This window comes from Barbus barbus, assembly GCF_936440315.1.
Source record: "Barbus barbus genome assembly, chromosome: 11".
NCBI lineage: Eukaryota > Metazoa > Chordata > Actinopteri > Cypriniformes > Cyprinidae > Barbus > Barbus barbus.
In genome coordinates this window covers 1,287,531-1,315,246 of record NC_136739.1, presented here as the reverse complement: position 1 = coordinate 1,315,246, position 27,716 = coordinate 1,287,531, and the positions used below count along the sequence as shown (strand labels likewise).

General features: G+C 38.3%; 1 protein-coding gene across 1 annotated transcript; it reads right to left on the bottom strand.

Moving 5' to 3' along the window:
- Window positions 1-348: 348 nt before the first annotated feature.
- Window positions 349-22,799, bottom strand: wnt6b (wingless-type MMTV integration site family, member 6b). The gene is made up of 4 exons (XM_079427891.1): window positions 22,087-22,799; window positions 16,411-16,631; window positions 4,920-5,224; window positions 349-2,385 (listed from the first exon to the last, which is right to left on the bottom strand). The coding sequence occupies exons 1-4, from the start codon at window positions 22,164-22,166 to the stop codon at window positions 1,924-1,926; spliced, it is 1,068 nt and encodes a 355-aa protein (XP_079284017.1). The 5' UTR covers window positions 22,167-22,799; the 3' UTR covers window positions 349-1,923.
- Window positions 22,800-27,716: the final 4,917 nt, after the last annotated feature.

The following is a 27,716-nucleotide window of genomic DNA, read 5'->3' as shown; positions in this document are numbered from 1 at the left end:
ATGTGAGAGTTACAACATTTAACCAAGTTATTACTGAGGAAAGATGAGAGACAAAAACAGACTATAGACACAAACTTTTGGAAATAGATTCTCGCCAGGTCTTGTCTGTCAGTCTGAATATGTTCATTTGTACATTTTATACTAAGTGTAGACTCACTTTGTCAATTAAAATCCTGTATGTATATATATATATATATATATGTGTGTGTGTGATAGATAGATAGATAGATAGATAGATAGATAGATAGATAGATAGATAGATAGATAGATAGATTATATAATTATAAGTACTTTGTTAGAAAGACAAAAACTACTGATAAATACAACAAAATAACTAGGAAACAAGTTTTTGTGAATTTTATTCAGTGATGAGCAGCTATAAGAAGGATTCTCACTTCCAGTCTTCAGTTTTTCAAATCCGAAATCTTCCTTTCAAATGCATTGTGATTAAATAACCAAAATATACAGTTCTGGTAAATTATTGCAAGATCGCTTTATAAACAGTTGTTTTGAAGAGCAGTAAATCATTTTTCACATCTATTCAGCCATGTTTTTTTCAGATATGAGGTTGCATAGAGATGAACTACAAATTTAAGATAAATAGAAAAAGTCTAAGATAAATAGAGCCGAATGCAGTCATATGACACATTTCATCTTAATTTACATTAAGTGGACATGCTGTCATTTTTCAGTCTCAAGTCCATTATGCTTATGCGCCTAAAACTAATGCATGTGAAAATGATATTTCTCAATGGTCTGTGGCTCACAAGCACAAACTCTAGATGATACCTTGTGAAGGTATTTTACAAAAATGCAATACATTCCAAACAAAGGACAGGGTGCTTGAGATTAACACTTGATGAAAGCCTCATGGCTGACCCTGTAAGTAGCTTGTGAAGCTCTGCATTCTTTATGTCTGCTTCTTCTTGACATTTCTGTTTTCTGATTTCATTAACTGTACAGACTGCATACATATTATATTTCAAACATAATGCATTTGGATAACACTGAATTGTTGAAATGATGTTTTGATGACCTGACTTGATTAACCCTCCAGTGAGAGATCCATTGAAAAAATAAAACAACAGTGACAATTTCTCATACGTTCCTGTGATTATTGTCATTAATGATCAGTTGTAATCGGTGTTGAGAACTGTTGAGCAGTGTTAGCGTACTGAAAGGTTTTCAGAGCATTTATATGAGGTCAACAATATAAGAACTGAAACAAACCACTGAAAATGCATTTCACTAAGGAGCAAACCGATGAAAAATAATGGTCAGTATCAGTAAAAGTGCATTGAAAGCCCCATAGATTAAATATCTCACAAAGATAAAGAGTTTTTACATGTTGCTTCTCTTGCTTTTGCTTTTTACCTTTGAGTTTACCTTTTACTCTTTCTGTTAAAAGTTCTCAAAGTGCTTTTGAAAGAAAATGACAGGGCATTAATCACAAGAAGTAGTCAGGATGATATCAAATGCTTATAAATAACCATCTTTGCTCCATATCCAGCCTGCTTTACAGAGCATATGCCAAATATCCTTTTCTTGATGTTCTGTCACTTCAGAGCATAAACAGCCATTACACCATGGCTGCGGCGCTGATGAAGATGTGCTTTCATTCATCGAGTCTGCACTCATAATATACTGTATAGGGGCTGATCTAACAGAAAATATACACAAAAGCCCTCCAATGAGAAGATTTCTGAATGTCTCGACTTCACAGCTGAAGAGCCCCTCCTAAATCTTGAGTAGTCATTGAGACTAGCGGTCCTGGGTGAATCACAAGTCAGACACTCCTCTAGGCTTTCCCAAAGCCTCAGGGTTTGAAATGCGTATGCATGAATCTGGAATGCTCTAGATTCTTTTGTTCTTGTCCTTGTTTGGAATCGCTCTTCTCATTATCCCATTATCAAGGGTTCTCGGTTAGTGACACAAACTCAGTTCCTTCCTGACCAAGCACTTTTTACACTGGACCACGCAGCACCAGTGGAAACGGCAGAGACAGTTTTCCTCCAGGACCACCGTCTCGTCCCGGTGGCCCCGCTCGCAACACAGAAGGTCACATCCGCTCACGTCCAGCGCCGTGCTGTTGCACATGCGCCCGCGTGTGCCCAAAGAACCAGTCTTCCGATTGGGCAGGCAGAAGTCCGGAGACTCGGCCGAGTAGATGAGATCTTGCTTGTCTGGAGGTTTGATGTTCTGCCCCACTGGAATGAGAGTCTTACCGTCATTCCCACCCATCACTTTGGATGCCCCGTTGAAGCGCTCGAGCAAACGGTCGCCCACCTCTCGGAAGTGAGGCATTTTCTTCCAGCAGGTCCTCAGAGTGCAAGAGCCAGACAGCCCGTGACATTTACATTCAGTTCTCATATAATTCTTCACCGCCTGCAGTTCAAGACACAAAGATAGTTCAGTGAGATAAAAGGAGAAGCTATTTAGAAGGAATTTACCCTCATCTCTCCCCTCCCTCTTTAGCCTCCAGCCACTCGAAAGCCAATCCGAGAGCTTGAAACATACAGTTCTATACCTGTTGAAATTAACATCTGATAAATGCAGCGTTACCATTTTTCTTTAATTCCAAACAAGTCACTGCAGGGCATTTGGGTTCTCTTTGACGTAGAAGAATTTCACCATCTGCCAAACATGTCTATATGCCCCCTTAATGCCTATTTACCTGTGACTGACCCCATGCTAACGGGACCTGAGGCTGCGAGGCAGTGACCCCTGGAAGATGAAGCACTAGTGAATAACGGATCTGAGGATTTGCCCAGTGGCCGACTGATGATGGCTTGAAGGAAACCTTAAATCTGACTTCTTTAGAGTTCTGAATAATAATGAATTCTAAAATAAGAGCAGTTGTACTTCAAAATGATCTATCACACACATGCACCACAGGTTTCTACTGTACAGTAGGCATCATTGCAGAAATGGAAATACAAAAATAATGATTGCTTAAAAAAAAAAAAAAGGTTTGCCTGGTCTAAAAGTTCTTAAGGACACACTCCACTTACACTTACATTTGTGTGTTAAATGGCACACTATACTAAAATATGAAAGAAAATACAAACTATAAATGTAAACTATAAACTATAAATGGAATGCTATAAATGTGGGGTCGGTAAGAATTTTTGTTATGTATTTTTAAGACTCTTATGCTCACCAAGGCTGAATTTATTTATGTGAAATATTATTACAATTTAAAATAAGTTTGTTGTTTTTCATATATTTTTAAATGTTTTTAGCATCAATACTCCAGTCTTCAGTGTCACATAATCCTTTAGAAATCATTCTAATATACTGATGTGCTGCTCAAAAACCTTTCTTATTATCAATCCTGAAATGTTGTGCTACTTTTTATTATTTATTTATTTAGGATTATTTGATGAATAGAAAGTCTAAAAATGGCATTAATTTGAAACTTAAATCTTAAATGGCTTTAGTGTCACTTTTGATCAGTTTAATTAATTAACAAAAGTATTCATTTTCAAAAGAAAAAAAAAATCTTACTGACCCCAAACATTTCAGTAGCAGTGTATGTCTGTCGTTACAGTTCTGTTAAACAGTTTATTATATGTTAATAACAGTTTATTATATTATATGTAAATATCATTATGTGTTAACACATCCAGCTTATTTCAAAATAGAAAAAAAGTAAATATAAATTGAATATTATTTTGTAATTATTGGGGTCTGCAGTTTGTGTGATTAACACTTGTATATGTGCAGGTGTTTATACTTTATTGAGATTTTTTATGAAATGCCTGATCTGCTAGGCACTTTGTGTGAATGTGAGTGGTTTTGTGGTTTCTGATCACACAGAAAAGAACAAAACAGTTTCCATGTTAAATAAAATAAATGCATATACATTTTAAATTAATTGTGCATGTTAATACTGTAATTTGAAAGCCCTAGTTTAAAAAAATTACACTCCTGTAACTATTAAATGGCTCTAGACAGTCAATAAGGGAACAGAGAGAGTGGTGATGTTGGGAAACTATATAAGCCAACTATATTTCCATAACATTTCCAAACTTTTCCATGCTTGGGCTTTTGAAGTGCACCATCTGCTCATTTAAGCTTGACTATCTCTTAAGGGTTGTACAGGCAAAACAGCACACGACTGTGCTTGTATCATCTATGCATCGATGCAAAAAATCTATCCACATTGATATCGTACCAGGAACATAAAAAAAAAACATCTACGCCAAACCTGCATGAGGGCGACAGGTACTGAGACTGCCTTTAACAAAAAAATAGGTAAATACAAGATACCTGGCTAGTCATCCCAATTCCTAATTTAGTTTATTATTGATGTATAATAAGCGTTGTGTGAACTAAGAACTAAATACCAGGTTGCATTAACTGTTCTCACACATGCATCCAGAATATCGTACTAAATACAGCACTCTGACAAACTTTTTTTTTTTTGGCAATATATTTTCATACGGCAAATCTGAATTTTTAGCAGTCATTACTCCGGTGTCGCATGATCCTTCAGAAATCATTCTAATATGGTGATCATGAAATCATTCTATATGTATTTTTATTATCAGCGTTGAGAATAGCGTAATTGTGCTGCTTAATATTTTACTGTGGAACCCATGATGATTCTTTGATAAGCAGAAAATTAAAAATAGGGACATTTAGAAATCTTTTATAACATTTAAAATTTCTTTATTGTCACTTTTGGTTAATTTAATGTGTCCTTGCTGAATTAAAGTTATAAAAAACAAACTTAATGACCCCAAACTTTTGAACGATTGCGTTAACACATTGTTTTTGTTTAATATTGTTATTTGATAGGTCGGATTACATTTATAACACCACTAAAAGACTGTTAAAAGCCTGTGTAAGCTATTTTTAGTAATTTATTTTTAATTCATAGCTATATGTGTCAAGATAAAGATGAAATATCATACCAGTCGACCGGCTTCATTATTATGAAGGTCTATCAGCGTGCGGATGTCACTCTTGCCCTTCCTCCGCCTGGCGTCCATAAACTGCTTGGACTTCTCATAGCCGAACTCCACGTCGTCTCCGCAGCCACCCCACTCCCACTTGACCCCCTCGGCTGGGCCAACACTGGCTAAACGCGGGGGCGGCCCTCTGCTCCGTGTGGCCTCGCAGCCGCATTGCAGCAGCTCCCCCATGCTGCAGGCCTGAGTCACTGCATGAGTCACACCCGCTGCCGTGATGGCATACACAAACGCTGTCTCTCGGATGTCTGTGAAGACACGCACACACACACACACACACACACACACACACACACACACAAAGAGACATCAAAGAGAGCTTCTGATTGTTGGCCAGGCTGGATTACATCGAACTCTGATAATTATGGCACTTTAGATATCCTGAAGCTGCATGGGCTATTTCTGTGATAAGGTGGTCTCATCTACAACGACAGCACTACTGTGGCACAATGAGCCAATCGAGGTCATGGCATAGCAGACCAGAATAAGCTGCATTGCAAATCAGAGCATATGCTATTCAGGTCTTGTTCTATAATGTTTCAATATCCAAGAACCCAAAATTAAACAAACCCCTGAAAATCCTAGAAATACTACTTATCAAATTTGTCCAAAGAGATGGAAACTCTGAAAAGTATTAATAAACAAAGGCACCTTGTAGATTAAATATTTTCTAAAAATGGAAATGAACATTTTTGTCTTTTATAAACTACAGATACAAGTTTGGGGTCAGTGTAATTATTATTTTTTTAATTAGAAAAGACCCATTAAATAGATCAAAAGTGACAGTACAGACATGTATAATGCAACAAAAGATTTCTACCCTGAATGGAAAAAAAAGAAAGAAGGAAAATGTACTAGTAATTTTCTGCCAGGCCATTATCTGTACATTTCTTTTAACCCTAAAACACAACATAAATGCAATGAGTGATTCAAAATATGTGTGAAACAATGAAAATTCAATACGGAAATTTCCAGTGTACTTCATATAAATTATGTTCTTCAGAGCTTTCCATTTATCAAAGAATCCTGAAAAATCTATCAGAATTTCCACAAAATATATTAAGCTGTATATCAACTTTTTCAGTAACAATAAATGTTTCTTCAGCAGCAAATGATTTCTGAAGAATCGTGTGACGCTGAAGACCGGAGTAATGATGCTAAAACTTCAGCTTTGCCATCACACCAATAAATGACCAATTTTAAATTATTAAAACAGTTATTTTAAATGGCAATACTATTTCAAAATATTGTTGTTCTTATTTGTTTAAAATATCTTTGAGTTGGCTGTTAATTACTTTCCAGAAAATGACCTGTATGTCAAAAGTTATTTTGAAAGAAAATGACCAGTTCACAAGAACTATTTATTAAATGCTAACATTTAATAATGTTAACTGAAAACAAATTGTCTGCAATAACAGAAAAGAGAGAAGAGAACAAGAAAAGAATGGAGAGGTTGGAAAGGACAGATGTGTTTAGCAACTCGTAGTAAGGGAGTTGAAAGGAATGAGTTTTATCCTGTGTAAACGCTGGATGCAGTGAGCGTGCAGTCACTCTTCAGTCCTGTGCCAATTCTGCATCGCATGATTCAGTGAATGGGATTCATTAAAGCCAGTGAAATGGAATCAGAGCTCAGAGTGCGCACACACACACACACACACACACACACACAGATATTAATACCAGCTGTCCGTTCACACGCCCACTGTCGTCTTCATACTGTGAAGCAATGTGTGTGTGTGTTTCTGTTTTGATACGTGACAGCACCCCACCTGAAAACACCTGTAGCTTTCTGGCGCTTCAAACACCAACCAAGTCTGCATAAACCGAACACTGTTCACTACATTACTATTCAAACATGCAGTGTCCTAAAGAGAAGCAGCCTCTCTAGGATTTCACAATGGCAGAATTTTATGCAAAATCAGGCAAACAATATTTGCTGCATGCTTGCATTTCTGTCTATGTAAAAAATGTTAACCTGAGAGGGGACAAACAATATTTGCTCTGATATGAGGCAAGCCCATTTGAACGGAGTGCGTAATATTTAATATTTACAAAGGATCTCTCCAAATCATTCATTCATCACGAACACTAACTAAATATAATTAATTGTCATTATATAATGCTAAAATATATAAGTTCCCATTATGCTGTATTTCACTAGAAGATTTAAATAAGCACATTATTTTACTGGATATGCACTTTTTGTAATAAGTGAATTACAAAACATACATACAGAAAACAGACATTTTCAAGTTCAATTAACCAGTTTGTTGATGGCATAACTGGCATAGATGTGATGCAGCATGTGTCACCGATTACAGCAGTGTTTCCTGCAGTGTATTCCAGCGTCTGTACTGCACATGTGCTGTAGGCCTAAGCAACAACAAACATTCTGGCGACTTGTATAGCTCAATTCATAAACAAATGATTCTTATCAGCCGGTTCTGTGATGAACGAGTCTGATGAATCCACATGATGAATCTTTCACTGCATGAACAGAATCCCTCAGAATGGCCACTGAATCATTACTCATAGCTGATGCTGGTACTTTCATGTTTATCCTCATTTTTATATTAGCATGGTCATGATGGTGACCTACACTGAAATAGATAAGTAGGGCTAAATAACAAGGAAAACTACCACATTCAAGGTCCAGAAAGGTAGTAAGGACATCGTGACATCAGTGGTAATTTTTTGAAGCTAGAAAAATACTTTTTGCGTCATGGTACTCTTTTGAACGTGTGTCAAAGACTGACAAGGAAGAGAAGAAATTGTTGAATACAGTCATTATTTTGTTTTCTTTGCACACAAAAGTATTCTCGTAGCTTCATAACATTACGGTTGAACCACTGATGTCACATGGACTATTTTAACAGTGTCCTTACTACCTTTCTGGGCCTTGAATGTGGTACATTGCTGTCAATGCAGGGTCAGAAAGCTCTCGGATTTCATTAAAAAGATCTTAATTTGTGTTCTTAAGATGAACGAAGGTCTTACGGGTTTGGAACATGAGGCTTAGTAATTAATGACAGAATTTTCATTTTTGAGTGAACTATCCCTTTAAGACCCCCAAAGCACAGACTGATGTCATCATGCTGGCTTATGGGTAAGATTTATTCTAAAATAACTAGTTGATTTAATATTTTAGAACAGAGAAAATCCAGCCTGCTTATAATCAGTATTAAAATTGCCATTACTTAAAAAATGGAACTAAAATTTAGTTATTTCCGTGACTTTTCCAGACCTAGAAGGTTAAAATAAATACAAATCCTGGTATTTCCAGAGTTTCCAAACCCCATGGGGACCCTTCTATTACCTCAGCATTTTTTAAAGTCAGACATATCATGATCAAACTATATTTTGTAAACAGTGTAACATCCGACATTTGAACTATTACAAGACAAAATTCACCCATCTGGATCTACATCATAATATAATCCAATACATTCATAAGACGGAGGTTGTCATGACAGACAGAGGGCAAAAAGTCTCTTGATTTCACCTCCCTCTCTTATTTTTTCCTCCAAGACACAAATTCCAAACAAATTTTGTGCAGCTGTCTATGCCCAGGCCTGCCTAGAAAAGAGAAAGAGAACTTAATGCCAGAAGGGGCTTCTGTGAGATTTAGCAAATAATTTTTTAATACTTAATCTTTGAGTCAATGAAGCATGGGGCTGCAGGATGAAAAGAGATGAGAAGGCAGGGCCCCTCACGGGTCCACCAGTGCTGAGGGGCAGGAATCATTTTGATTGATTTATTTTGCCACCATGTGCTGCCTGCATGCAGCGAGGGTTGAGACAATCTCTAACGCTACGCAGATCTTGTTGCATACCTGGGATCCACTTTTATCAACTGAAGGCAACCGCAGCAACACACACACATCCTTATGGATAAATGAGTAATTCTCAGGCTATCTGACCTCAATTTCTTGGTCGAAACCAGAATCTAGAGTATAAGTAAATTATGCATTAATACCGACTGCAAACTATAGCAGGGTCCTGAAGCGTAACCTATGCCACCTTCTTTACGTGGTAGTTTGAAAATTTGCTTTCACACTAACAAATTGAAGTGAGCTCTGACGTCAAATGAACTGTCTCAACTCTCAAATATGTTCAAAACGTTTGTGCGCACAAGGGATCCATTACAACGGGACTGGCTGTCCCTTTAAATGATAACACATATTCATGCAGTCCTTCATGCTGAGTACACTGGCCTCTGACCTGTTCCAACAGTGGGGTTTGAAATAAAATGTTCTTGAACAGGACTGAAGAATGCCATGTGTGTTATGTGCTTTGGTTTGTAGCATGCATTAGGGGTTTGAAATGGGATTATATAGAAAAAAAAGGAGCGTTTAAAGTCTTAATGCTTGCAAAAATGGTTTGCCTCCGGGCTTGGAGATGTACTGTTGAATTGTTTTCTGATATAAGCTTACCTTTTTATCTTTTCTCTTTCTCTTTCTTTCTCTCAAACCCCTGCTCTTTTTTTTTTTCAAATGCACGCAAGCTTACGAGTTCAAATGTGAGTTCACGATCAACACTATCAGAATACTGCAGATACCAAACACATCTGCTGAACAAATGGCCGATAAATATTACTGATATTACGACATTACTTTTAAATTAATATATTACTATTTTAATTATTACTATTACTAATTTACTTGGTATGCATCTTTCAAATACATTAAAAAATCTTGCAGCCCCAAAGTTTTGAAACGTATAGTGTATATTGAAAGAGTCCCGTGACTCATGAAACTAGTCGCACTCGAGTAGAGCTCCGTACGTTTGGCTTCTTTTTGCTGATTTTTTTTGTTTTGTTTTAAGTTTTATTCATTGGTGGTGCTTTACCTGATGACATGCAGTCGTAAACAGCTAGAGTTGTCTCCATCAGCTTCTCCGATTAAGAAGAAATCCAAGCCACCGACCGCGAGCGATATGATGGACAAGATGGCGAGCACTGTTACACACTTTGAGGACATTCTAAGAACCGAGTTGACGGCGATGCGGAACGAGTTTGCTTCTCACGTGTCAGTTGTTCAGTCGCTATGCGCTAAACTGGATCTTCTTACAGGGGAGATGAGAGAACAAAAGAAAGTTGTCACAGATCACGATAGGCGTGTTGCTGCGCTCGAGCAACAGGTTGTGGACTTACAGGATCGCAATAGGCGCAGCAATCTGTGTCTGGTTTTATTGCCTGAAGGTTCCGAAAAGGACGACCCTATGGGCTTTTTGAAAAGATCGACGTGGCTCCCGTCTCTGGCGGGTAAAGAGATTGAAGTGGAGCGAGCGCATCGCATGTACACAAGGCTCTCCTCAGATCGCGCTAAACCACGGGTTTTCATCTTTAAACTGCTGCGGTACACGGACAGGGAGCTCATTCTCATTCTCAGATCCCATTCATGCACCAACTCTCAGTGAACTCCAGCTGGACATTTGCCGTCTAATCGGAGAAGAGATGCTCTAAATGGTTAGGTGACTGTGTCTTTCACTGTTCACTTTAATGTTCACTTCTTAATTCATAGTTTATTGTGCATACAGTATTGCTTACTGATTATGATATTTTAGGTGTATTCTGTATCACTCTTTTCTTTCTATCTTTTCTTTATTTCTTTCTTTCTTTATTCATTTTTTTAATTATTATTATTTTTAAATAGAAATACTACCTAGTCAATATGTGACTATGGGGCTAAATGCTGGTACTACAGTAATGTGCAGGTTTTTGTTGACGCCACGGACCATATTAAGGGGTGCTGGCAGACCAAGGTTTGTTCTTGGTTTGATCTGCCATAGTTCATGGGAATGTGTTTGTTTTTTTGAATGGTAACGGGGAGGGTGGGGGGTGGTTTAATGGTAGACTCAACTGGTTTTATTTTCAAACTTGTATTTTGTCTTATTATGCAGTAATTCTGTTTGATACCTATGACTGACCTTAATATTCTGAGTTGTAATATTAATGGGCTAAATGGCCCTCACAAATGTACAGGTTTTCTGGATTTTTTGCGAAGAAGAAAGATTAATATAGTGTTAGTTCAAGAATCCCATTTGAAACAGGAGGATATACACAGGTGTAATAATAAGTTTTATGAAGTGGTATCTCACTCATCTTCGGATACTAAAACCAAGGGTGTCCTAATATTGGTCCGGAGGACTTTAAATATTACTATTTTAGATAAAGGTTGTGATACAAATGGTAAAATAACACATATAAAACAGTAGTGGAGAATAGGAATATTGTATTTCTCTCAGTTTATGCCCCTTGTACTCCTGACCCTACGTTTTTCTCTGTTTTGTCAACCTATCTCTTGAAGTTTTCAGATTTTGAAATTGTATTGGTGCAGATATGAATTCTGTAATGCTGTATATCCTAGATAGATCTGGACCAAAGGAATCGCACTCTCGAGCTTTGTGTTCTGACAAACTTCGGTAATGAGTAACCTCATCCTCGTTGGTGGATAGCTGGCATTTATTAAACCCTTCTGCCAAGTCTTTCACTTTCTTTTCTGCTACTCGTAAATCCTATTCGCGAATTGACTATATTTTCATTTCTACTTCTTTATCTTCAGCTGTTCCTTATCTTTGTCAGAACATGATGGAAATTTGTGTCGATTATCTTTGATCCCTCGGCCATCTCGTGCCACTAGATGGTGATTTAACCCTAAATTGTTACAGGATAAAATTTTTGCAGTCAATTCAGAAATAAATTTGCTGAGTTTATTGAAATTAACCAAGGTTCAGTGGATGATCCTCGAACACTTTGGAATGCAGTTAAAGGATTTATAAGGAATAACTCAATTTCATATGCCTCTTTCCTTCAGAAAAAACCGACACAGAAAGATAGTTGAACTGGAATCACAGCTCCAGAATCTGACTTAGAGATAATCAGCGTTGTTTCTCAGACAATACACTCAGTAAAATCATGGCGGTTAGGTCCGAACTCAATTCATTACTGAGGTCCAGGGCAGAATTCCTGATCCAAAAATCCAGGCAGAATTATTATTTTCAAGGGAGTAGACCAAGCCACCTTTTAGCTCTAAGATTACGCAACAATGAAAAGTTTGCTAATATTTCAGCTGTGAAATCCCAATCTGGGCTCATTATGACAGACCCTAAAGACATTAATATTGCCTTTCACTCTTTTTACTCTAACCTCTATACTTCTTCCGCTGATGGTGACCCTGACTCTTTTGCATCTGTTCTGTCTAATCTTGATTTATCTAGGCTGTCAGATTCAGATTCAGAATACCTGGCAGAACCGATCTCTCTTCAGGAGCTGGAGTCAGCAGTTCGATCTATGAACAAGGGCAAATCCCCAGGCATAGATGGCATTACAATCAAATTTAGGCCCCCTTATGTTAGATATGATACATTTTTCAGTTACTCAAGGCTCATTTCACCCAGCTATTAATATGGCTGTTATTTCTCTCTTGTTAAAAAAAGATAAAGATCCGACTTCCTGTTCTAGTTACCCGCCACTTTCTTTGATAGGGACTGATGTTAAATTATATGCTAAAGTACTATCTCGTCGTCTAGAGAAATTTATGAATAGGCTAGTTCATCATGACCAAACAGGATTCATTAAATCTCGCTCAGCTTCAGATAACTTACGCAGGTTATATCATATTATTAATTCAAATAATAGCTTGTCCTCTCCTTGTGCAGCATTATCTCTGGATGCGATGAAAGCTTTCGACCAGCTAGAATGGAGCTATTTATGGGCGGTTCTACAGCATCTGGGTCTGGGATTGAGTTTCATAAATATGATAAAAGTTCTGTATGCCAATCCAGCAGCCACTGTTCTCACAGGTGCTGTTCGCTCTAACCCACTCTTTATACATCGAGGTACTCGTCAGGGTTGCCTGCTGTCTCTTCTGTTATTTGCCGTATCCTTGGAACCCTTAGCTCAAGCGGTCCGACAATCTGAAGCTATTTCTCCCATAAATATACGGAATACTCATCATCATATTTCTTTGTTTGCTGATGATATCTTATTGTTTTTGGAGAAGCCGTCACATTGTATTCCTCATGTGCTGAATTTATTTGACCATTTTGGATCTCTCTCAGGGTTTAAAATTAATTGGAGTAAGTCATGTTTTCTTCCCCTCAATTCTAAAATTGATTCCATGTCCCTTTCTATATCTATTCCATTGGTTTAAAACTTTAAGTACTTGGGGATAGATGTTTTTCCTTCCCTGCAGGAAATCGTCTCAAAAAACTATAATGGTATTCTAGCCAAAGTATCCTCAGATTTGGAAAACTGGTCTTGTCTTCCTACTTCTTTTCACGCCCGTATATCGGTGATTAAAATGAATGTTCTCCCACGTATTCATTTCTTTTCTTCCATGATTCCTCTCGCTCCACCGGTTGGCTACTGGAACAAACTAGATGCATGTGTTTCACGGTATATATGGGATGGGAAATGTCCTCGTATTAAACTGACTACCTTACAACGATGTAGATTACATGGAGGTCTTTCTTTACCTAATTTTAGACTGTATGGTGAAGTCTTTTCCCTCTGCCCTTTAGCAGTTTGGTTTGATCCTGACGCTTCTGTGTCTTGGAGAGCAATTGAGGAATCTATTGTTTATCCGTATAAATTGAAGCATCTTGTTTTTTCGGGAGTTCTGCTTAGGCAGTGTACATCTGAGTTTGGTCCCATTGTAACCCATCTCCTCTCCACATGGAGGGATGTTGAAAGACGTTCACAACTAGCTACAAAATGGCATAGCATTCGCCTATTTTCCACAATAATAACCTTTTATCAGGCAGTACTCTATTTCATTGTCCGCAATGGACTCATAATAAAGTAAACACTCTTGGAGATATCTATGATGATAGTGGTTTAAAATCCTTCCAGAATCTTAAAACTCAATATAATCTGCAGGCACCTCCTTTGTTATGTATTTCACCCTTTACACAAACTAATCCTTCCTTCTGAGGAATCTCCCTCCTCTGCTTCAGTCATCTGTCTCTTTCTTCTTGAGCATTCATACAAACCTTTATCTATTACTACTGTTTGGGTTAAGGATCTTAATGAGGATGTGCATGTTTTATTTTCCGATCAGGTATGGGGTACGTTTAAATTGTCTTCTAAAAACCCTAATCACCAAATGATTCATTGGAAATTGCTGCATAGGGTTTACTTGACTCCAATGAAACGTTTTTATATGAATCTGTCGTCTTCTAAGTGTAATCTCTGTTCCCAAGGAGTTTTAGGCATGTTTTTGCATTTTTTTGGGAGTGCCCCTCTCTCTCATCTTTTTGGACTCAGCTCTCACTGGACCTATCATATTTGTTGGGTACTGAGATATGTTTGACTCCGTGCCATTTTTTCATGAATGACTTTTGGGACTTCACCTTGTCCGTCCAACAAAGATCTTTACTGTTAGCTGCTCTCACAGCAGCAAAACAATAGCTGGTCAACCGTTGGAATCCTCCTCACACAATGGACAGATGAACCTGGACGGTGTATTTGTTGGACATTATCTCGATGGAACGCTCTACTTCTCGTATACATGCATCTAACATGAAAACTGATAATTCATGGCATTCAGCTTTTAATGTTGTGTCTTCTTTTCTAAAATCTTTGTAAAAAAATATTTTATTATTTGTTTATCTATTAATATGAATTAATATGTGTTTATTATTATTATTTATTTTATTTTATTTATTTTTTAAGTCTACCAAGGGGTGGGATAGGTTGGGTGGGTTTTAAATTTGTACAGCTCCTTTTTGTTTTGTATTACTGTTCCACAAAATAAAACTCAATAAACAGTTATTTATTTATATATATGTTTAATAAATGAACAAATGTAAAAGCACCTGCCTCTCTCTCACCATTTATGTCATAAATAAAAATATAATATAATATAATTCGAATGTAAGCGTGCGTATAGGAGCATGCTTGTTGTCATTCTGAGACCTGAACCTGAGGTAAAACATCAGTAACCTCTGTGCATCAGACAATGCGCGAAATCAAACACATTTATTGACACAGACAGAAACAAGAGGTCTTAACAGGGCGCATTCCTGAGGTGACAGGGCAAATTACGCACACATGGCGTCCTTATCATTTCTTGGGTTTCTATTTGGAACCGCATATTGTCTCTGAGCGATTTTAACGACTTCATTACAACCTCAGAGACAACATGTAAGAGCAGCCGGCAGCATTTCCAGCAAATTCTGGCATTAGGAGGCCGCTCCCTTGGGCCAAGAAAACAAGCTCTAGTTTACAGTTTGAATAGGGGAAGAAAATAGCCCCCAGTTATTTAGCAATGGAAGAAATATGTAAGACACTTTGTACAACCCTATCACTCGGTGCAGGAAGTGAACCTGCCTTTGCAGGGAGCTCAGCTCTGACACGTGGTCATTAGAGCCAAGTCTCACGGTAATTGTGGTAAATGCATGAAAACAGAAGAGCACTTAAGCCTCACCTATAGACACAGAGGAATTTATGATTAATTTCCATTTTGTGAGGCAGCCTCCAGTGCTCAGTCTAAGATGGGCTGATGCAGACAGAGGAATCATGTTGCAATCCGTGTGTGAACACGTCCACACTGGAGGCCAAATCGTGAACTCTCAGCTCCAGACCTGGATATGACAAGCCTGCATCTCTCTACATCACTGTGATATGGGCATGTCTAAAGAGAAATCTCATGTGAAATTAGGCAAAAAATTGTACTGACCATCTTAATCTCATACCCTGCTGGCTCAGGGCAGACTGTGTTCAGCCAAAGTGGCGCCATCTACTGGTGACAACCAATTAGACTGTTTACAACCAGAAAAGGTGAGCAACATGCATCATCAAATTCACTACTGACATATCCTTTAATGATTTGCTCATGTATACTCATCGGAAGCCAAAAAAGATAGACTGTTAGGTTAGAGTCGGTAGAATAAGTTCACATGTACTTGCAAAGTTTCTTATAGTTAGTAAGTAAACTGTGGCCTAAACTACAAGATGCATTTACGGAGTCATACCTATTATGTTTCAAACCACCTCTTGATCGGATTGCAAAAAAAAATATTAGATAATGACAGACATCTTAGCATCAACGCTGCTGTTGTGAGGCCGAATAATTGCCTCAACTGAACGAGGTTAATCCAACGTGAGAAGGGAGGGGTTGAACCCTGCGGACGGCCTAATAATTGTAGAGGCTACGTTAGTTTATTACTCTTCAAAGGGCTGAAAAATGTGGCGGATCAATGATTATGCAATTTGGGGATCGTTTTTAGAGAGCAATTTAACACAGACGAAAGGCAGTGAGGTAAACCGGACACAACAGCTGTCCTTGTTCTCTCTCGAACTTGGATCAAACGTGCTAAAAATGAGGGCACAGGCATCTAGGTCTCAGGGCCAGAGTTCATGGCCCCAGAAAGACGTTGCTGACCCATAATCGAGACAAAGATTGATTAACTCCGTTAGGACACATGCTCACCTTGCTGGAGGATTTTGCCAAAGTACTTGTTCTGGCTGGTACAGTTCCAGCGTCGAAAGCGGAACTGGTATTGGCATTCGCGCACGCCCAGCTTGGCGCCCTTGGCCACTTCGTTGACGATCTCCGGCTGGGTCTGGCACAGTTCGGCCTGCTTGCCCGCCAGACGTTTGGTCTTCCTGCAGATGCTGTTCGGGTCCATGACCAAGGGACTCCCCACTGCCCTGAAACGAACAAAGCTTCATCAGATGAACTCAAACTACACAAGCTTTCACAAGATAAAGTGCGGTTATCTTCTCAAACCACACGGCACACAAACCACTTTAAATGATGTAGAGCATTATAAATTTAATGTTCTGTTGCTTTACCGCAAGGTTCACATTAAGGTCTGAGCCGATCCTCATTTGTTTAGAGCTTTTCTTGGTTTGTAGCCGTACTCATTGTTCCTTGCAGATGACAAAGAAAATATACAGAAAAAAGACAACTACTAAAGTCAGGCACACTATAATGTCAGCGGTAATCGAATTACCCCTTTGAACATAAACAGATAACATTTAAAGCAAAAAAGCTGCATCTTAATCGCTGGGTTTTATCAAAAGTGACGACAGACGTGTGTTTACACTTGAATCAATTGTTTATTTCAGCTGTTAATGGGAGAAGAGGCCTCAGGTCCAAAGCGTTGAGCGAGATGCCAGAGCTTCCCGTGACAGTCACTATGACGTAATGTGAGAACGGCACAATCCTCCGGTTCTTTCTTTTTAATAACTCTCGCCGTATTAGAGTGGAGTTCAGCGTCTGTGATCCGTGCAGCTGAAGTCGGTTTTTATCATTACGTTGCCGTATGGGGGAGCAGAGCCCTGTGCGAATACCTCATTGCTTTTCATTCACCCCTGTCAAGGCTAATCTTTCAGACTAATAACATTCATCTGCCGTGCGAGTTTGTTTTAAAAAGTCAAACCGACACTCTTGCCAGTCGCCTTCCATGGCGGTCTGATAAGAAATATGAGAGGGGAGATAACAGGCTTTACAAGTGATGCATCCCATCTTGATAGGCCTAATATTTCATTTACATACGACCATTCAACAGTCTTTGGACACAGAGCAGCGCCAGTGTGTTTTGCTCTGATATATATGCTTACATTTACTAAAAGACACTTCGGAATCATTACACATTAAAAAATTACATTTTATATAGTACATTTATTTTAATTGTAACTTATTTAAAAAAAAAATCACAAATGAATTATTAACTCTGTTTTTTCTCTCTCATTAGCATCACATACAACATGAGACATTCCCCGTTTCTCTAATTTCAAATGCTCATATTTGTTTTAGTGGTCTAATGTGAGGAATATTCCACATACGTCTGGCCACATGGAGTACAATAAACCTATAAACATGACATTTTTGATGGTCAGTGTTCCACTGAGGTCAAATAAGTAGACAGTTTGTAGTCTTTCTTTTGAATCACACATGTCTCTCAAATCAGTGAAGGGCAGACTATTGTTTTTATAGTTTGACTTTAACCATGTATTATGTTTCAGTTCCTAATAAAACTACAGGCCAGTTGGCACATGCTCGCCAATGTCAAATTTTACTCTCATTCGGCGCCTGAAGAGTCTTCATTTTGGACCCTGCCTCTAGCAAAAAATATATTTTTTGCAATCACTGCGTATTATGCATAACACCAGAATTTATTCATCACAAATACCTGGTAATTATGATATTGTTAACAAGCACAGTATTGTATCTCAGAGTATTGTAAAGGCAGCAGGAAGTGAACAACAAACACAAAATAAATATCTATTAATCTCCTTAATAATAGAAAAACGTTGATCTTGTTAGGAGGAATATGTGATGCATTGTTTTGATCACAGTGACCAATGTTTAAACCCTCCGTGACTCCAGATTTCTTTTTCATCTTTTGTTATTTACTGTCAACACATTTGATCACATTTATTTTATTATGACAGTCAGACAATGTTTCTCTTCAAAATTTCTCAATCTATGTTTGATTTCAATTTAATTTTGACAGTCTAGTGCCCCACCAGGAAAAGTCTGTGGCCAGTGTCACGGTTTCCATATACAGACAGGCGTGTAATAAAGCCTCTATTAGTATCTCACACACACCCCTGCGTGATAATAATGTGCAGATACAATGTTCTCCTTTGCAGCCTTTGATTATCTACAAACCTGTGAGCTTCTCAGCGCCAGGATCTCTGCTCAAATAATGGAACCACATTTTACAGCAGGAGGTGTAGACTCGTAAAAGAGCAGACAGTGTTGGAGCGACTCTCTCTTACCAAGTCCTGTTTCACTGTCAAAAGAGGCGAGGCAAAGCGCTGGCTTTTAAAGGAAAGCTTGAATGTCACAAAAGTGGCCCTGGGTTGCATATGTGGTCACATTATGGCTTGGGTGATACAGAGATTAAGAAATTCGTCTAGCTCTGATGAACCATCCCTTCCCTGGCTCTAATCGAAACCAGCCACGACCAAGACATAACAAAAGACAAAGGAACATGCCTGCAGAAAGAGTCAATCTAGACATGATGATGACTATTCGAAGATCACTTCTGCCATTTCTCATACAGTGATTCACATTAGGAACAGGGAAAAAGAATGGCTTCTAACCAGAGGAAGACCACAAGCCCTAGCCCTAGACCGTTATCCTCACGGCTTTATTCGAAGCCACTCTTTCCTGCTTCTCCTTTATCTGGTGAGACTCCTGGATGTGATAAGCACGAGATGGGGCCTAATCATAACATGGAAAAAGATGTACCCAACTTGTGCAATCAGGAATATCCAAAAACAGCCACACCGTGATGTATGAGAGAGATAATGCAGAGGGGGAAACGGAGGGGGGAACTGTGATTAAGAGAAGTTATCCAAATAATCAGTGCGAACATACACATGCACATTTATCTTTTCGTAGACCTGTCGTCCTCTGCGCCTGCTGAGACCTCAGATTACATTATGAATTGCATGGTTACAGATAAGTCTCTTCTTTTTTCATTTTGTGAAAGAGCGAAATTCATCCCTACTTAATCCCCCAAGTATGCTGGATATGAAGTCAGTCACGACAGGGCTGGAACTGCACAGAGTGGCTTGGGTTCACTTCTGTGGCGCGTGGCGCAGAGCCATGGCACAATCTCCTCTTGGAGCGAGCCACTAAATCATGCGAGTGGAACCACGGCGCTGTGCAACTCCATCACTACGACGCTGTCTGTCACACGCAGATGGGACAGAGCCGAAGTACGAGAGAACAGCAGACGCATGCTCGAGGTGAAACACTGTACGTGTGCCAAACGGGCCAAGCAGCTGTCATCTAATCGTTATCTGATCCATCTCTCAAGGCCGCTTGATTGGCTATCTCTCCGTTCTCCAAATGAGATTCGCTTCTCCCAGATTGAACATCGGACAGCAGACTGTGCAGTCTGGGACACACTAATATACATTGGTTAGGTCCAATAGGAGACCTGTGAGTGGATAAACAATTACGAGTCTGTCGTCATATAATTACCCTTATGTCATTCTAAACATGTTTGACTTTCTTTTTTCTGTACAATGAAGATATTTTGAATTTTTTTTTTTTTTTGTCCATGCAATGAAAGCCAATATGGGCCAGTGTTGTTTTTTTGGACCCCATTGACTTTCACTGTATGGAAAAAGAACAGTTCGTCTTTATTTTTTGCACAGAAGAAATAAAGGTATGCATGCTTAAAACTACATGAGGGTAAGTAAATGATGACAGAATTGTACTTTTTTGATGAACTGTCCCTTTTAACACAGTGGTCCTCAACCAGGAGAGCAGGGCAATTATTTGAAAAAAAATTTAATTAAAATATTGCAATTTAATAAAAATTCTAAAATACACATAAAATTGAGGTCTAAATAAATATTTTTAATTAACTTGTATTAAAAATCTCCTGTTTCATTGCAACATTGAATTAATATTGTTATTGCAACCTATTGTTTTGTTAAAGAAAATTCTGGAACAAATTTATTATTGATATTATTGATTTATTATTGATTATTGAGCATTAATTTAACATATCGACAATCCCAATTTCTCTTAATAAAAGGTTTGTAAACAAATAGCTTTGTCATTATTACAGCAGAACATTCCAAAGAAAATATTACATGAGGGGCTTTTGAATGTTGAACTGGATAATGGACTCCTTCAAGTCAAAAAGGTTGAGAACCACTGCTTTAATAGAATAAGGTGAGTGTGCACAAATATTGGGTCACATTTAAATTTAAATGTTGACTGAGAGTGTATTCACACACACACACACACACACACAGACATAAAAGCAAGAGGGTATGGCGTGTGCACAAGCACACCTGTCCGACAGACTCCTGGCGGGCCGCCAGCACATGACCCCGAAGACTCCAGAAGAGGGGAGGCTTCCCATCGCTTCCTCAAGCACTCAGCTCTCAGCCCCGCAGATCAGAGCACAATCAGAGTCCTGAGAGCCAGTTTATCTGCCTCCGTTTCATCTCCTCTCAGCCTCAGCATGTGAATGGCACGCTGTCTGTCAGAGACCCTCGGCACAGCCCAGCCCCAGACGAGAGGTTTGTGATGGCATGCGTTGTGCCCCAAAGAAAGCATCATTGTCTCTGCAAACTTTTTTAGACCTCCAGGTGTATGAGAGAGAAACAGAGTGTGTGCGTAAAAAGTGTGAGGGGAGCTTTAGGTGCAGCTGACCTTTTATCATGTTAAAATGTGAATATTTGATTAGCTAAACAACACCCTTGTTAAAGGTAATGCGTCATTTTGGATGGTCTCTGTTTAGCAAACAATCTCCGTCTTGTCAAACTCGTGCATTTCAGAGTGTTAAGGGAAGGAGTAGTTTATGATGACACCCACAGCCCGGAGGTCCACCTAAAATTCCATCTCTGACCCCCAATGTGTCTACCTCTGAAACAGAGTCAGCTTAACCCTTAGTAAACCCTTGATAATAGAAGCTACGATCAACAACTTTTATAGAAACAGTAAATATCTCTGTACAGATTTCAAATGTAGAATGAACTCCTGATCCACCTGTATTGTTTTTAGAAAGTCATTTTAAAGTTTAACTAAATACTTTCAAATATTTTATATCATCTATGCAGTTATTTACTGTGAATAATTCATTCTTATTCTTAATTTTATTTTTCATTTTGATTTTGTGAGAAGTGCTCAATGGAATGTGTAGCCTATTAAAAACTAATAGTTCACAGAGTGAGCGGTAAATAAGGCATATTTGAGATATATAATATTGAAACTCATTCAACAATAACTGTGAAACAGAAACGAAATGCTTTACAGCCTGATGCCGAAAAAAAACCTCTCAAAAGTTCCACAAACAGATTTTCATTCTAGTTCTTTATAAAACAGTCTGCACTGCTTTACCACTCCAGCAATATGTAACATGAAGAACTTTTATAACCTCTAGAGAATCATAACCACTCAGAAGTTTCATGATAAGAAAAGGGGGTTTTGCCGAAACTGAGAACTATTTATTGTTAAGAGTGTCTAGGGATGTTTCTTCAGTGAATAATTATGTGATAACCCGGAACGGTGTTGTCATATTTTCATATTCGATCATCTCTAAACTATCACGCTAATCCAGCTTTAAATATGGAGCTTGCAGGACTTTCTAAAGGCGATCGAGCGCGCGCCTGAGATATTACTTACCACCAGAGCCCGATAATGTTGACTGGACAAAGCAGGATAAAGAAGAGGGCAAGTTGCGTTCTGGAAAGTGGAATCGTCATTGTCAGATGCCTTTCGAAGGACAAAAGTATGAGGTCTGATGCTGAAGAACTAGTCCAGAGAAAGAGGCTTGTCCTGGGAGAAAGTTTGAGAATTTCTGAGGAGATTCAGCACCCCTGGATAATACACTTCCAACAAGCACATCATCTGGTGAAGACGATCGCAAAATCCGCTTGGAAAGTGCTGAGCATCTTCATTCTTACTTCTTGGAGATCTTCATCCAGCAAAACCAGATAAAATGAGAGAAGGAAAAAAAGAAAAAGAAAAATCCAGGCAGAAGCGCACTTAGATCTTGAGCTTGATGCAGTCAAACCTCCTGAACTATTAAAATGCCATAACTTAAAAAAAAAATAGTTTCCGTTCGGAATGCAAACTATTCAGTTGTTCTTTTGAAGCGCAAAGCTGTAGATCTGAGTGCCATGTGCTGAACCTGTGTGCGCGCGCCCTTCTGTGAGTGCTCCAGATCTCATCCTGATCCAAACAGGTAGACGTCTAGAAGGCATTTCACGCTGTTTTCCTGCCTTCAGCTGGGGACCTTTTTCTCGTGGTGTTAGAAACGCAGAGCTCATCACCCACTCGCTGACGTCGCCCGGGGCTTGAGTCAGGAACCTTGTCATACAGGAAAAAACTGTTCTGATCTACAGTTTCTGGAGGATCAGGTAGTACACGACACATTATGAATGTCCAGTGCTGTTAAGCTAGATAGTTAGATAGATTCTCATTTATAAATATAGCTATATATATATATATATATATATATATATATATATATACACACTACTGTAAAGATGTAAAAATATTATGTGTTAAATTAAATGTCCTGCAAATATCTATTGAATAACTATTATGTATTTATTATAAACAACAACAAGAAAGAAATAAATTTGGCATATATGCTTGATTTATGACTGATTTATGACAATATGACCATCTCTGAGAAGAAATCCACAGACATGTTTGATTCAGTTATAGAGTCCAGACAGGGTGAGCGATGGTGACACACTTTATTCCAGTATTATGTTACTCGTGCTCAGGTAGTATCTTTCCCAATTTACTCCAAGTCACTTGCTGTCTTGCTTCTTCAGGATCATTATCAAATATTTTAGGATTTATTTAGTTCTCTTAAATTCCATTCAGCGTGTGCTTTTGCATTCCACCCCTCCATTGTTTAAATAATGATTTATGAGCATATCAAATCATAAAAGCACGGCCGTATTTAGCCTGTAGTGCATTTAAAACAAAGCCATGCATCTTACACATTTGGCCTGTGTAATAGCCGTCCTCTCATCTATCATCTGCAAAGATCTGCATTATCACCCTCATTAACTGTCCTCCCAATGTAATTTGTGGCTCTCAAGACAGTTCTTCATTGTGATGTTGTCTTCATTCGCCGTACACGCTCTACCTCATCTATCCGATGGCCAGGGGGTCCCGAATTGAAATATGCTCTTTTGAAGTCTCACTTCACTGTTGGGTTCAGATACAGTGATGTACTGCATCACATACAGGTACGATCAAAGATGGAAGCTCTGGATCTGTTTTCATATCTCGTTAGAGATAGCCGAGAGCAGAAAGGGGATGTGATAGGCTGTTTATCTGTTATCTCAAGGTCAGGTCTTTTTGATTTTCACTCTTTGTTTTCCCTCCAGCTTCAAAGCAGCAAATATGGAGCAGTTTTGTCTGAGCTGCAGGTGTGTTGCAGTTCAATTTATCATCACATAAAAGAGGGAAGATAACCTGCCTGTCTTGTGAGATAGTTTAATTGCACAGAAACGGCAATAAATTCTGCACTGAAGGCAAATCAATTTACTGAAAGTTACTGCATATGGCATTTTGTTCAAAATTGTTCAATTTAGAAAAGATGATTTACTTAAAAAAAATGAAATCAGTTTAATTGATAGCATCTATAATTGCACTAAAACAGGTTTTGTTCTTGTTATTCCTGTAGTTATATGAGATGAAGAGCCTTCTTTATATTAAAGAAAGTTATGAAATGTACTTTATCATATCCCGTCTATATATATCTGGTGCATAATTGGAAACATGGCTTTGACAAAACAGACTATGTGCTCTTTCTCCCTTTCTCTCTTCATATGTGTGTGTGTGTTTTGTTTGGGAGGAGCGATTCTTCATACTTGGCTTAAACTTTATGGACAATAAAGATCCCATTTCAAAGTACAGCAGGGTGTTGAGCCTGGGGTCTTGGCTGAGCGTTCCTGGGAACAGCCCTCTGAAGACCAGGAGAATATCTTCAGCTGACACACGACGTGGAAAAATCCCCATGCAGAAGTTGTCCACCATACAGACCGTCTGGTCAAACCATCTCTCATTTATTCAGGGCTAAATGTACGTCCGATCAGGTAAAACCAAGCCCTCACTTTTGCTACTAACACAGAGATCAATTATTCAGGAAAAAAAGCTGTTAATTATGATCTCCCCTTTTTTCCTATTGTTTAACATTCTGATGTCAAACAGGGAGTGAGACAACTCCCTGTTACGTTAGGATCCAATGCGATTAGAAATCCCATTGCACACAATATTTTTTAAGCATAGTTAAAAATTTAGTCCAAATCAAAACCACATGACGCTTATGTGCCATAACCTTTATAAACAAGCCACAGTCATTTCTGGAATCCCCATGAGAAGTCAAGTTCATGAAATTCCTTCACCACTGGCAGAAGAGTTTGTGTTATAAAACGTCAATATTGCCACACGCTTCTGTGCGTCTGCGAGCAGGCTGCTCGGTATGGAGAAAGGACAGTGTCAAGTCATGCGATGACCTAAACAACAGAAGATGGGAGGGGATTCGGCAGACATGCTGTTTCCTGGAACTCGCATCAGATGAGTAAGATTTTTGTCTCTTCAGAACATGAGGGCAGAGTAAAACATGTATAATCACAGCGCACCATATAATAATCTGTTTTGTGCATTATAATTTATTACAATAAAAAAAGCAGTTGCTCACCACAAGATTTGAGCCATCGTTGAATCAGTGCTTGCTCTGTGAGACTTTTTGCAGACTCAGTTCCTGCATAAAAGCGTTCCCGTTTTACAGATCATGAGCTCACCCTATCAGCAGCGAGAGTTTTCACTTGGAGTACAGTAATTAATTCCAGAAGAAATTGCATCCTCCAAATGGGTCACTTTTAATGCTCTGTAATAGCACCACTTGTGAACTTTGGCCCAACGGAGGGTGTTAGTTTTAGGGAAGTTGTCTTCAACTCTACTGGGTGCCATTAAGCATATGAGTACAGTGTGGACGCTCGTATTGGCCAGGTTCATTTAACACTATCTTGTGGAATGTCTCAAGTACGCTGATCATTCATTTAATACGCTTCACCACACAAATGTGCTGAGATGGAACATTTCAGATTTTAGTGGAATTTTCTAAAAAGGACTGATAATTGAAATTACAGTCAAAATATAGACTCTTAAATGTAATTTGTCATTTTGGAATGTTTATGGATTTTTATATATATTTGGGTTAGGATTGATATTCATTTATATTATTTATATTTGCATTTAAAAAAAAAAATCTTATTTGATTTTACTTTTTAGATAGATAGAAAGATAGATAGATAGAATGCCATAAAGTAATGCAGCATGGTAGTCGTTGCACGGTCAAAAAGCCACGTTTTCTGGTGAGATACACATTTGCAAGGAGATAATGGGCCACACACTGATTTCTGGTGTGATTAATGCTCTGCAAATTAGAATCAGCACTTTTTTGTCACGCTGCATAAGTAGCTTTTCATCCAGTTCTCTTTCTGTATGTTTACTCAGCTTATAAACGGGGAAAGGAAAAGGAAAATCAGCAATGTTTAAGAAAGGGAAACTATTTGAAAACTATTTTAACAATTTTGAACTTCTCACTAGTGATAGATAGTATGATGATGAAACAGATGTTTCCCTTAAACATCCCATTTATTTTATAGGCACATGGTTTTATGAAGCAAAAATCGCACAGCTGGATATGATTTTCATTAAGCCTTGAATTTTAGGGGGAGATTTTGAACTCTAAATGTGTGAGCATATAGCGCCACCTTGTGTTAAGATTGTGTTGCTTTAGGACGATTTTGTTACAGTTTGTTAAAGCACACTTATCTGCTGTTTCAGAGACTAGATGGATGTGCTGAAAAATGTGAATTGTGTTCATTTAGAAGCCTATAGTTCAATTCAAGATGATTTCGACATGACACTATCAATAAGAATGGATTTGTTTTAATCGCAGCCATTCACATGCCAGCTGCTAAATACTTCCAGGAGTAATAACAATCAAATATAGCCAAGGAACACCTGTTGAAAGAAAATGTCAGCTCTCATACACACGCCTTTATCCTAGCAGCTTGACATGAATATGTCTGATGACAGATCATGACTGTCAGGTGGCTTCTGCAACAAAATCATTCACCTCTCCTGTCTGCAATACAAAATCCAAAGCAAAAATGAAAGTATCTGTAATGATAAAATCTCTCCTTCTGTAAAAAAATGACAAATGCAATACTTATATCAAGCAAATTCATTTTAACATGCCCCGTCATAGCTCCACAGAAAACCAAAGAAGAGTAGAAAAGCCAACATGTCCTGACAGAGACTTGATAGGTTTAATCTGGGACTAGGCTGATCATGTTTCCCACTCAGATCAGCAGAACTAGGTGAAGTGCTGTGATTTCCAAAGGAAAGGGCTTCCACTGTGATGTGTCGTCCTTAGGTAAACATGCAAATATACTTGATAACATCTAACACACCCTTGATCTGTTTAGAACAAAGAGCTCAGTGAGGGAAACATTCCCTGGGGTTTTCGTGGCCCGTAAAGAAATTGTTTCCACTCAGTATGTTTGTGTCTGGTGTGTCTGAGAGATTTGGGTGGGTCTTTGCTCATGTTAAGTTACTGTAGAGTTCAAGCCTCAAATCATGCATGTTTGAAAAATAATTATTTAATCTATCTGTCTGTCTGTCTATCTGTTATTTATAAATTAATAAACCTACAGAAATAATATACAAATAAAATATATAAAAGTTCAGCTACGCTAAACACACAGATGTACAGACAGGGAATGAACTTGTGTGGTCTTTCCAGTGATTATTTAAAAATTAGAAAAGCATTAGCAAAGATTAAAAAACAAAACAAAAAAACCTGGAAAGACAAATAAATCTATAACTCATTTACAAAATGACTGTGTGTCTTTATCCCCTCCCAGCCAAAAGTACGTCATACAATTTTTCCTATGGCTGGAGACTTCAGAAAGGTTTAGTCATAAGTTCAATCTTAAAGGTTCCCTCTCTCTTGACCTGCTTTATGTCCCTCCAGGGTTATTAAATATATTTATATGTTAAGTGTATATATTACAGTTTTTCTCGCTTTGGTACATTTCTGAGATCAGAATTGAAATTCTCAAAACTACCTGTTCAATCTTCACATCATTGTGTCTCTTGTGCACATCAAAAAAGCAGTTTCTCATTTCTTTGAACAAGTTGCAAATGCTTTGGTACATCCATGCAAATGATTATGTACAGTTCTCTGCTGTTTCCTACATTATCAATTGCTTATG